We start from the raw sequence: 12271 nt of genomic DNA, 5'->3' as shown, positions 1-12271 counted from the left end.
CTATGGGAGGGACATACAGCATTAACATGGCTACAGATGAAGTCAAGGGGAAATTTGCAACATGGCATCACGTAGAGATCATTTTCTGTTCCTTGCTATAGTTTGAATACCTGACCCAATACACCTACCTATGTATGTTTATGACAAACTATATTAAACAATACAATTAAATATTTTTAACATTTGAGTTTTGTTAATGAAAATTTTATCCTGAAAACTAAATGTGTCCTGGTTATATCTGGGGCCCTGTTTACACCTGGCATTAACATGCGTCTTGGATGATCCAAGTGAACAGCTCTGAGTACAGGGGCGAGTTCAGCGCAGACAAAACGTAGCAAAACGTTATTTTCAACGGAAACGGTGTTTCCTTGATCACCCTGCTGTGTACGCAAGCGCACTGAATTTTCCTGCCTTTTTAACACTGTTGTGTTCACAAATTTGTGGCAGCTGAATGGGTAACACCTGTGACACGCCCACCAAACAGGAGAAAACATACCTCGAAGTCCGTTGCAGAACGTTGCGCAACGTTGCAAAGAAACATGTCGTTCAATCACTTCCAATACCCTACGGCCAACATTTCTAAAAATCCTTTTTTGTATTGGTCTTAAGTAATATTCAAATTTTCTGAGATACTGATTTTGGGGGTTTCATTAGTTGTCAGTTTTAATCATCACAATTAAAAGGAATGAACACTTGAAATATATCAATCTGTGTGGAATTAATGTATACATTATACAAGTTTCACTTTTTAAATGGAATTACTGAAATAAATCCACTTTTTGATGATATTGTAATTATATGACCAGCACCTGTAAATATATTATAGCTTGTGAATTTACACAGCTGTTCATTGTTTGAACTTCATACTAAATGTATAGTCTTTACTGACATGCAGTGGTTACTCTCAAAATTCTATGCTGCCTGTCTTTCTAATCATTGTTTACATGAAATTAAGTCTTTCACAGCAGAACTCTTCAGCTCCTTATTTTGATCTTATTAACATTCTTATCAAATAAAAACAGGCCCTTCACTCCTGGTTTCAATAGTAAACCACTACAAGAGTGACAATTACCAACAAAAAACACCATATTCCAAGCAGACATGATTAACAAAACATAAATCACAAAGTAACTTTTCTGTTTCAAGGAAATAGAAGACTTATTTGCAAATTTTAACAAAGCTTTCTTCACCGCCATGCATCATGGGAATTCTGAGGGACAGGGCGAAAATTACATTACAAAATTACAATAAAATTTGCTAATAAGTCTTCTATTTGCTTGAAACACAAGCGTTACTCAGGTTTTCCTTGTATCTGCTTCTCCTTGGACATATTATCCATAAACATGGCATTTCTTTTCATATTTATGCTGATGACAAATATACTTGCCCGTCAGATCTACAGATCCTGGAATGCTGAGTTCACTTAACAACTGCCTTTGTGAAGTTACAAAATGGATGTCAAATAATTTCCTCCAACTGAACTCAGACAAAACAGAAATCCTGGTCATTGGATCCCAGCAGATGGCAAATCAAATACTGCCTGCTGGTTCCCTAGTAAATCACATTAAGCCTGTGGCAAAGAACCTTGGTGTTTGGTTTGATAGTAATTTAAATTTCGAGCAGCACACCACAAAGCTTGTTCAATCATGTTTTTATCAACTTAGAAATATAGCTAAAATTCGATCTATGTTAACTTTTAAGGACACGGAGACCATTTTACACGCCTTCATCTCATCACGCCTGGATTATTGCAACAGCCTTTTCACCTGTTTAACCCAAAAATCTATTGATCGACTCCAGACTGTCCAGAACTCAGCTGCCAGGCTTTTAACCAGAACAAAGAAATATGACCACATTACTCCTATTTTAGCTTCATTACACTGGCTCCCAGTATGTTTTAGAATTGACTTTAAAATTCTATTGATCACTTTTAAAGCTCTTCATGGCCTCTCGCCTTGTTATATTTCTGACCTTTTAGTCCCATACACACCAGCACACACCTTGAGATCCTCGGGCAGAGGTCTGTTGTCTGTTCCAGAGTCTCGACTGAAAACTAAAGGGGACAGAGCCTTTGCTGTCAGGGCCCCGAGGCTCTGGAACAGCCTGCCCGAGGAAATCAGGTCAGCTGAGTCAGTGAACTCTTTTAAGTCCCTTCTTAAAACATACTTTTATAGGAGAGCATTTCCCGATCTTATTTGACTTCATTTTATCCCTTTTATTTTATTGTATTTTACTAATTTTATATTTATCTTAAACGTGTATTTTAGTCTTTTCAATGTTTTCATGCTTTATCTTGTATTGTTTTTGTATTATTGTCTCTTGGGTATTATTGTCTTTACACTTGTTAAAGCACTTTGTAACTTGTTTTTGAAAAGTGCTCTACAAATAAAGATTATTATTATTATTATTATTATTATTATTATTGTGGTGGTTTACTAGTGAAACCAGGAGTGAAGGGCCTGTTTCGTTTGATAAGAACTGCTGAATTTAAAATATATTCAATAGGATAGTGATAGAGACAGTCTTCAAAATACTACTTCTTATGTCTGACATTGATTTTAATGCACAACACATATATCTTATGGCTTGTGAATTAATACAGCTGGTTCTTGTTAAGTTAGATGCGAACAGAATGTAGAGTCCTTACTGACTTTTAGTGATTAGTTTAAAATTCTATGTTGTTAGTCTTTATAAATGCAATCATTGTTTACATGATATTAAGTCTTTCACAGCATAATTATTTGGCTGTTTATTTTATCCTTCAACAGCGGAGTAGACATCACAGAAAATATGTTTATAAGCAGAACATGCCTTCTATTGGTGCTTAGGAGGCATTTTTTTGTCAGAATAAGACACACGATTGACAAAGAAACTTGAAAGCCTTCTCTTCACAGTGTATCTTAGTAGTCCAGTGGTTTAGGTCTTGCTCTTGCTCTGGATCCAGAGATTGATGGGTCAAACGCCAGTCACAGCATGTTAATGAAAAGGGGCAAAACTTAACACATATGTTTGCTGAACAAGTATGCAGCACATCATTGAGTCTCTTAGCTGATGGAGCTGCACATTGCACCGACAGCGGTAGCAATTGCAAAAAATAACTGGCAGCTCTCACATGAATTTTCTTAAGGAAATGCCCATTCTAGTTTGGTATTGCTCACACACTAGAACATTTTGGCAAAACCTCAGCAGATTCATCATTGACCATCTTAAAGACTTTGCCTTATTGTGGAAGAATGTTGTATTTTGCTTTTATAGAAGTCAAAGTAATGAAAAGATTTACTTCATTATAAATGTATTAATTCTTTTGGCAAAATTTCACATTCATAAATGTAAATTCAGCGCTAAAAAAACTAATTTTGTACTTTTTATCCAAGAAGATGTACATTATATTAATCTGATCTCTGGCTCCAACAACAAAAAGGCAGTTAAAACTGTCAACATATGGTCCTCTTTTTCTTTGTAATGATAGGCTTCCCCTGGCAAAACTGTATAGTATCTTATATGTTTGTATCCATCCATCCATCCATCTTCAACCGCTTATCCTGCCTACAGGGTCGCGGGTATATTTTTTATATTGTTGTGTATATTTTGGTATGTCACTTATGATTTGTATAATTTTTTTTGCAATAAAGATTACTTAAAAAAAAAAAGATTTACTAAAAGTTTATAATGTAAGCAGTACGGTTACATCTCTCGCGTTCGACGGGATATCACAGGGTTTTGACGTCATTTTTGGGCCTACATGGAACCGTCCGTGCAGGCTTTGGTCGGCTTCAGCGTCCGATCCCTGGCTTACCCCCTTGCTTGACACCACACCACCGGAAGCCGTTTCCGCTTTGTACCGATTCTGATGACGTCAGGTAAACATAGGGGTGGAGCTCTTCACTGATACCGACAGTGACGACGAGCAAAGAAGACAAGCTCACTATGGTTCACCTAACGACAACATTCTGTCGCTTATCCTATTTCGGACAAGATTAAAGTTTCCTATATGTTTTTCCACTTTACTCATCTAGTTTCTTGCGGCGGACTGTCTTTACGTACAAGCAGCCGTTAACCGCGATTAACGCCAATTGGACCGAATACGAAAGCGGAAGAACTTTAAGTTAGCAGCATAGTGCAATATTAGTTAGCTAACGTTAAAGTAGTTAGCTTTAATAGTAGCTGATACATCGTTGCGCTGTAGCAGCTAGCAGGCAAGCGTGCTCCCTTCACTGTCATGCTCGGAGTTTCTCGAGATTTCCCTGCATGAACGAGAATACCTACAGTACTTAACGTTAGCTTGTTAGCTTTCAAACGCCCAGCAGCAGTTTGTACCACCGCCGAGGCGTAGGCAGGGCGGACTTGGACTAACTCACAGCTGAGGTTTGTGCTTTCCTTCGGCGACCTGTGTTTCAGCCGATCGCTCACTCACAAATCCTAGACTTTCTGATGAGATGAGACGGAGCTTGCCACACTGAGTTTCTGCGAAATGGTGGTGGAGCTGTAACACAGCCAGAGCTTTAAAATAAGACGTCTCAGTCCGGCTCACAAGGAGTGTCAGCCTTTAGCTTTGCCAAAAAATCATCCGTCAAGACTGAAGAAATGCTGACAGACAACAGGTAAGGGGAATAATTATAAATACTGGCTCATTTTTACATACAGCATTGCATTTAATAATTGTATCACTTTATTGTAATGCAACATTGTAGCTAAATCACATATTGTAACGGTTAAACGCCAAGACAGTGTCCTAGTTTATTCAGTCTGACAATGCAGAATCAATGTAATAACCGCACTATAAGTAAAATTTGTATGTAGACCCCAGTGAAGGTATGTTAATCATTGTGCTCTCATAATGGGAGTGCCACACTCTGATCATGTAACTGCATGAGTGTGAGTTGCTATTTTTGGTTCCTCTTCATCCTCTGCCTTTCTGATACTCTCTTTTTCTCCATCCAACCCCCCACCCCCGCATAATTTCTGTCACACTGTCAATACTGTCTATTTTTTCCCCATTGCTGTTTTGCACAGGAAACGACATCGTAGCTGTGACAGTGAGGAGGACCAACAGCTGAGTCCTCAGGCCAAGAGGTCAGGAGGGGGTCCCACCCTGCTTGTCTCAGATTTGGATTCAGAGGTAAGAATCGCTTGATTTTTACATATTTACACCATCACAAAGATATAGGTTTACCCAGATTTCATCTGACTGTGTGATGAAAGTCATCTTTGAGATGAGGATAAATCTTTCTGCTAACGTAATTCATTCTCTATCGTAAAGCTTATAATGTGAAGCCCATTGACGTTTATAGATAGAGAAAGCAACAGTACATGCATATACAGACATGTGGCTCTGCATTGCATATACAGTGCACCACTGTCAGGAAAAGCTCAGAATGTTTTATTTAAAGCTTCTGCATCCATCCATGAAGCTACACTTCAGAGCCCATCTCTCTTCTGTATTTGCAGTCTTCCAGCAGCGACAGCAGTAATGGGATCAGTAGTCCAGAGAGAGCAATAGTGGTCAGCGCCAGGCCATGCATACACAGCCAGAACAACCGCATCACCCAGTACTCCCTCAGCCCAAAGACCGAAGAGTCTGCTAGCTCTTTGCAGCATAGTTTCCATGGCGACAGCAGCGGTGTCTCCTATGACCACATCAACAGAGTCCTGAGGGAAGCACACTTCAGTAGTCTGCAGACAAGAGGGCGTCCAGGCTCGACATGACCGTGACCTCTGCCCCCCGCCCCCCACTCCCGACCTTTTGTCCCTTGCCCATCAGTGCTGACACGACTGGCACGGCGGCTCCTCCTTGAAAGCCTCAAGCGACACACTCGGGTCAGGAGGAAGGGGATGATGTGTGGGGAGGTTTACAGATTTTGGGAGCAAAGGCTCATCCCCACCTCACCATGTACCATTTGTCAAGACCATAAGCACATCCGCCTATCCATGGCCCAGCCACTGTGGTTTTCTGTGCAGTATTGATGTGTTTGTGTGTATGTGAGTGTGTGTGTGCACGCACGCACGCACCCTGTGCACTTTATAAAGAGGTATCATTCTCTTTACATGCGTGCGTTGATGCGTGAACATTTTCATTGGTGCTAATCACAAGGAAAGTGTGATGATCCAAAGTGCTTGCAAAACTAAATAAAGCTAAGCACTTTACTCAGTAAATCCTCATTCTGTTTACTCTCGACTGGGGAAGTCAGTCGCATGTTTGCATTTGTGAAGTGGGAGTTATAGTGATCTCGTTCACAAAGGAAGTTCATGGAGGCCAATGGATTCACTCCCAAGGAGCATTATTAAAACGATCCAGAAATAACATTTTAGGCCTTATTTGTTTTCTCTAACCAAAGTGGTGCAGTTAAAGTATAGTGTATTTGCAGTTGCTTTCACTATCTAAATGAATCCGTTTTGGTGTGGCAGGTTAGCGGGTTCAAGGTATAGGAAATGAGATTCTTCATTAGTCTCACCACCAAAATCCAACCTCAGATTAGACCCTGGCTAATTATAGAGCTGTGAGAGCAGGCACAGGAGTGTGCGGCTCAGGCTCAGCACAGTGCTCTTGACAAAAACAGCCTCCAGTAAAGGCTCTCTAAATCACTTTGTAACCACGTGTTTACTTCTTTAACATTTTACACAACATATGTATATGTGTGTGTCGTAAGCCAGTCGGCCATACATGTTCACGTATGGTGTAATATGACCAGCACACTGTGTTGCAAATAAAATGCGAGATGTGAAAGTGATTCATATTTTATGTAATTTTCCAAATCATTTGACATTTAAATAAAGCGTTGCTGAAAGTGATGTCTGCAACAGGTCACTGGTGCCATTTAGAGTTCAGTTAAATACAGTACAGCGAAAAGTCATTTATGTCGTAGTTAGTGCTGCAACAAAAATTTAGTTTAAAGTTTATTGTTCATGTCCAACAGCATGAACTGAAACAAAATACATCGGTAGCGTTCATTGTACGCAGCAGTAGGTGGGATTACCATCTGGGCATGTAGTTTGTACTACATTCCAGTCCTCAACAACATTACAGTATGTAACTGAAATAACAATGGTGAGATGGTGAGGGTAAGGCTTTTTATTTGGTGACATGAGCAACCATTAATGACATTGCAGGTATTTTGCATTATTGTGATTGCAATTCCTTTGTCAAAGACAATTGCACGCATTGGTTATGCACACAAAAATGAATTCCACCATTACTTCTCCCAACAGTTTTTAATCATAGGCATGCACGCTACAACCACTCTCACGGGTATGTTTTTATCAAGACAGGGTAGATATAATAAATTATTTGTAAACACTCTGATAACATTTACATTGACATAATAGCTTAGTACCAAAAAATGTGGAAGACAACTCTCATTTGCAGATTTGTGTGTCCATAAGAAAAGCAACTATAGTGCAAATTACAAATTGAGGAATTCTCCCTCAGAGGTTTAAGGTGTGCTGCAGAAGCTTAAGAGTTGTTTCAGTTAGCTAAAAGGAATCCTGAGATTAAAGCAACTATCTGTAATAACCTGTTATTCAAGACAACCGTATTTGGGAAATACTTTTGAGAAATTAGACCTCAGCCAACACACAGCGACATAGCTTAAACACCAGTCCTCACTTACAGCAGTTGAGGGATTTTTTGAACCAACTCTGCATTGCACTCATCCAAGGACTACAGTTACGTGTCCTAAATCTCTTGTCTCTTGACCCAATCTGCTGCTTAAATACAACTTCTAACGAGGCACCATACAGATACGAACCCAAACATATTGTGAATATACATGTAGTTATAATCTTCCACATCTGATCTTGGTTTATAAAATTAAATTGTTTTCAGAAAGGATAAACATGATCACTGGTTTAACTAACAGTTCCAGCTGTAATACGTTTGTCAAAAGTTGAGAAATGAGAAGGCTGATACTGGTTGGCTGCTATCAGCCACAACTAAACTGCAAATTGGAGGAGCGCCGTCGCTGATGCTGATGTTATGCACAGCTAGATTCTCCCTTAAGCTGTTGCCCGTCTGGGACGTCTCTCCTCCGCACAGGGGCCTCCCCTTGGTCACCAGCTCCATACCGCTGAACAGGGATAGTCTGCTCAGACAGGGCTGCTCACTGTGGGGCTCTGCTGGATGGGACGAGCCCCTATTCAGCTCTGATTCTTCAGCAACCAGTTTAACCTCAGCAGTCCTGACTGGCTGTACCTCCAACTGTTGCTGAATGGGAGAAAGTTTCTCCTCTACGCCGTCATTCGTCACCTCCCCTGAGGAGTCTCTCTGGGCCAAGGCCAGACTAGAAGGGGAAGATGGGTGATTTGGTGGTTGAGCGACACCTGTAAGCGAGGTGTCAGGCTGATAATGGTTGAGATTGGTGATGCCGGTAGAGTGGGTTGGTAGTAAAGGGCCTGAGTATGTAGATGTGGGAAGCTGATTAGTTGTTGCCGCCTGATGACTGCTGCTTGCTGTGTCCTGTCTCGGAGCGTGTAGAGATCCACCCATCAGAGCCTCAAACTGTCGCAGGATCTGGTAAGAGGAGATAATACAAAAAAAATATACCCTCATTCTGAGTTATCTTGTTCTGTCCTATCCGTCTTCACCATTTGTAGCGTTCTCTTTAAGTCTCTCTTACCTTGGTGGCTTTGTTGGCCACAGGTCCTGGAGCCCCCTCACTCAACTGGTGGAGCTTTCGTTGTGTAGCGCTAAACATTTGCTCCAGAGAGAGGAGGTCAGAGGTCATGAGGCACGATATAGCACACAGCGACCGCTGCAGGATTGAAGGAAAATAATATTTTTTTTATTAGGATTGCACAAAATCAAAAGAAAACCTGGATCTTGAGTGGATCCTAACCATTATTACCATCCTAACAATGTTTGAGGGATCTTGAAGCTTGCTTGTGAGCAACTCCACCACGACCTCACAATTGAGTATGGAGCACCTGACAGGTTAAACAAGACAGAAATCAGGCCATACAACAGTTATAAAAACAGACAAATAATACATTTCACAGAGAGAGAATCAGCCCCCAAACGGCTGATTTTCGATGCACCGACTCTTTGATGAAGTGCTGGCTCTCCTCTCTGGACAGGAAAACTCTGGATCCTTCAGTCAGTCTGCTGATGAGCGCCATCTCCTGGCCACAGTCCCCTAAGTGCAATGCTTCCACTCTGGACACCAGGCAGTGCATGAGACAGAAAAGACAATGACGTGGACAAAGTGAGAATACGTGGGGTATCTTATGCTAATGCCGCACACTGGATGTGACTGCGTTGAGATATAGGCAGAAAATAGCTGGTTTGACAGGCTGACTTTGCCACTCACCTATCTGATAAGTCCCCACTGCTCTCTCTACTGGCCCCCGATTGGCTCCCGGTACCAGCTGACTTGCTGCCCACAGAGGCCCTGCTGTTAGCTGCGATATCCTGAGAAGAGTTGTGAGAGGAGCTGTTGCCGCTGTCTGTCTCTTCCCAGCCGCCTCCTGCCTGCCCTGGGCACCGCTGGGTCAACGCTGCGGTGAAGACACATGGTAGACAGGCGTCAAATTTAAAATTGATTTAAAATAAAGTCTTGACACACTGTTACATAGTGAGCTGGTCAGTGACTCATCTGCAAAAATATTTCAGCTTCGAGCCTTCTATTTAGAAATCTTCACCGTCTCACCTTTTGGTCTGCGAGCAGGAACGTTATAGGCACACGCAGGCACGGCCACCTCTATGGGAGCAGACGGCGCAACTACGGCCCGGTAATGGTTGTCATGGAGACGGATGCCCTGGTGTTCAGTTGGGGGAAGGACAGCACTGGCCACTACCTCTGCAGCTTTCTGGATCTTATCAAGTAGTGAGTCACTGCCCGCTGGGAGACACAGGTACAGACAGAAAAACGGTACAGAAATTTACACAGAAGATAAGATTGATTGGATTTGTGTTTGTGTGTGGTGGTGTACCACTCACCTGTCCCCTGCTTCCCTGGACTGTATCCAAATCCCTGCATTCCTGACCTGTGGGAAGTTCCTGAGCCCATACCTGGACAGAAAGACACAGAAGACCAATTGTACTAAGGGCTTTTAGTTCAGAAAACGCAAAGAAGGTTATGAAACTGATTCAAATTCATTAAGCTCTTTATAGACACTCATGCTCTCTAATATTTCAAATAGTGTACACTATTATTAAACACGACAGCAGGAATGGGTTCTGTCCATTTTGATTTGAGTCCATGTTTTATTATTCATTAAACTCAACACCATGATAGTGTAATGAATAGATGTGTGTGGAGTATGGTCCGTTAAATTAAGTGCTTGTTGTTACTCACCCATTGTTGGGGGGGCTACGTTGAGCGGGGAGATGACGCTTTTGGTGGAAATTGTATCTGTGAAAAGCAACCTGGCCACTTCCTGCAAAAAGAATGAAGTATAAAAATTGAGTGTGCTTACCTAGCTGTCACAGATATATGACTGACATGATCATTAAATACAACCCGAGTCTCACCTGTGCTGTATTTCTCACTTTCTGGTACAATGCCGTGCCGTGGATAGGATCAGGAGGGCCGCTGTAAACTTAAAGAGCAAAACATCCAACAGCGATGTGAATTTTCTGGTGACGGAGGGGCCACAGAGTGATGAGAGTTAAACGGAGCGAAAAGCATAAGTGACTCATGTCTAACCTGATGCTTGCTGGATGAAGGTGGAGTTCCTTCTAAGTTCTGTGAGGAACTGGTTTGAGCCATGACCGCAAAGATGGACGAAGATCTTCAGCACCTGAAGCATGAACAGAACCCTGTTAGAGTAACTCACAGACAGGAAACGTAGGAAAAACACCAACATTTAAAAATGTATACATTATGGCTACATGGCAGCTCCATTTCAGTTTCATATTACAGGTGGAAACTTGAAAAATAACAGTTCTCACCTTGAGTTTGACATGACAGGACTCCACCTGCAGCCTCTCCAGAAGGTACTCCAATAAACACTGACCACAACCTGAAGACTCATGGGAGATTTCTACGGTGTGATGATGGTTAAGGATATTACCATAGCGTAACAGTTTCAGTATGTCTGATGCTCCCTGGTTACACCAGACAATAATAATATAACATTATAAATCGTTAACTCTTGTGTGGATATTACGGATGTGCTTTTTTTTATATAACTAACTCCTGCTTAGGCTAATAAGCTTTAAAAGCTGCCCTGCTTTTTTGATTCAAATCCAAATAATGGATCTCGTCTGTTTATTTTTACTGAAGAGTTTCCATTGGTTTAGCTTTCCAGTCCTTTACACTAAAAAGGAAGGTGTGTCACTGAGCAGTGAGCGATGGATTTCAACCGGGTGAACCATATGTTCACAGTAATAACCTTAAAATTTGTTAATTTAGCTAGTTTCCACATTTTTTGTAGATTACAGGTGACATTTTGGACCATTCAGCAGCTATCAGCTAAATCAGTTTCTTTGCATGTGAGCCACATATTTATATCACCTTCAGCGGTTGCAGCTGCTGGCTGAAGCACAACCGAGGCTGCCAAAGGATACTTCCTATCTCTTGGAAAAGGTAGCCAGGACAGGGGTTTTCATCATCTGCTGTAGCCTTCATCAGAGTCGGGACCTTTAGTTGGTGGAAAAGATGATGGTTAAAAAGTGTGATTCTAAGTCACAAGTTCAAAGCGCACAGTAAGCTTACTTTGTCTGTTTGATTACAATCCAACCTGTGTATTTTACAGGTTGACTGACAGCACTGACATGGACACAAACTTGACATGACACCAGTACCAGGTTAGGCGTTTTGGACAAACGAGCAGTTTTATCTGTGCTTTATGTCTGTCTGTTTCTTTAAGACTTCAACGAAACAAGCTGGCAAGTCACTGAAAAAATGACATAAAATCTAATTAGCAGTTTGTTTCTTCATGCTGTTAGCTAGCAGACTAGTAGTAACAAGCTAGTGATGGTACAACTTAACAGTTTCAAACAGACACGTCAACGCGCGTCATAGTCGTCATGCTCCGTTCGGCTTTTCATGGTTTCTTAAACTAGTAATGGCTTTAATGGTTACTTACTTTCTGAAGAAAAGCTAATCGTTCCATAAATGTAGCCATGATTTAGCAATTCTGGCTGCGAGTTACTCATCTTCCTCTGAGGGGCACAAGGGGAAGGCGGGGCTGGGGATGACAGCTTGCCAATCACGGAACAGCAAGGAGCAATCCTAAATTCTATTGGTGTTTTGGTCACGCCCGAGGTCGACAAACAGCGAATCAACTTGAGGAAAGCTAGAGCTGACATTTTGATTGACAGGGAGATGAGCGA

General features: G+C 41.6%; 2 protein-coding genes across 3 annotated transcripts; one reads left to right on the top strand and one right to left on the bottom strand.

Moving 5' to 3' along the window:
- The first annotated feature begins 3867 nt into the window (after positions 1-3867).
- On the top strand, positions 3868-6728 carry si:dkey-21c1.1 (protein FAM104A-like). The gene is made up of 3 exons (XM_038736172.1): positions 3868-4601; positions 5014-5119; positions 5449-6728. The coding sequence occupies exons 1-3, from the start codon at positions 4585-4587 to the stop codon at positions 5704-5706; spliced, it is 381 nt and encodes a 126-aa protein (XP_038592100.1). The 5' UTR covers positions 3868-4584; the 3' UTR covers positions 5707-6728.
- Positions 6729-7051: 323 nt separating this feature from the next.
- Positions 7052-12141, bottom strand: tepsin (TEPSIN adaptor related protein complex 4 accessory protein). 2 transcript variants are annotated; one of them, XM_038736170.1, is made up of 13 exons: positions 12025-12141; positions 11504-11576; positions 10886-10977; positions 10641-10734; positions 10466-10533; positions 10290-10371; positions 9932-10003; positions 9642-9833; positions 9303-9489; positions 9035-9148; positions 8832-8919; positions 8613-8747; positions 7052-8506 (listed from the first exon to the last, which is right to left on the bottom strand). In XM_038736170.1, exons 1-13 carry the CDS (start codon positions 12061-12063, stop codon positions 7877-7879), a joined length of 1866 nt encoding a protein of 621 aa, XP_038592098.1. In that variant the 5' UTR covers positions 12064-12141; the 3' UTR covers positions 7052-7876. The 2 variants fall into 2 exon arrangements, with proteins under 2 accessions (XP_038592098.1, XP_038592099.1); XM_038736171.1 differs by having other exon boundaries at positions 8841-8919; positions 12025-12140.
- Between the last annotated feature and the right edge of the window lie 130 nt (positions 12142-12271).

This window comes from Micropterus salmoides, unplaced genomic scaffold (genome assembly GCF_014851395.1).
Source record: "Micropterus salmoides isolate LMB-PRFRI ecotype aquatic unplaced genomic scaffold, ASM1485139v1 Ms_hic_scaffold_21, whole genome shotgun sequence".
Taxonomy (NCBI): domain Eukaryota; kingdom Metazoa; phylum Chordata; class Actinopteri; order Centrarchiformes; family Centrarchidae; genus Micropterus; species Micropterus salmoides.
Note: the sequence above shows the minus strand (reverse complement) of the source record. Positions and strands in the feature narration are given on the sequence as shown.

Bases quoted from the DNA above. Each gene is read 5' to 3' on its own strand.
- si:dkey-21c1.1 (XM_038736172.1), top strand. The intron at 5,120-5,448 runs GTAAGAATCGCT...CTGTATTTGCAG, and splicing joins TCTCAGATTTGGATTCAGAG to TCTTCCAGCAGCGACAGCAG.
- tepsin (XM_038736170.1), bottom strand. From the start codon at position 12,063: ATGGCTACATTTATGGAACGATTAGCTTTTCTTCAGAAA. The intron at 10,534-10,640 runs GTTAGACATGAG...TTGCTCTTTAAG, and splicing joins CTTCATCCAGCAAGCATCAG to TTTACAGCGGCCCTCCTGAT. The intron at 8,920-9,034 runs GTCGGTGCATCG...TTAACCTGTCAG, and splicing joins AGCCAGCACTTCATCAAAGA to GTGCTCCATACTCAATTGTG.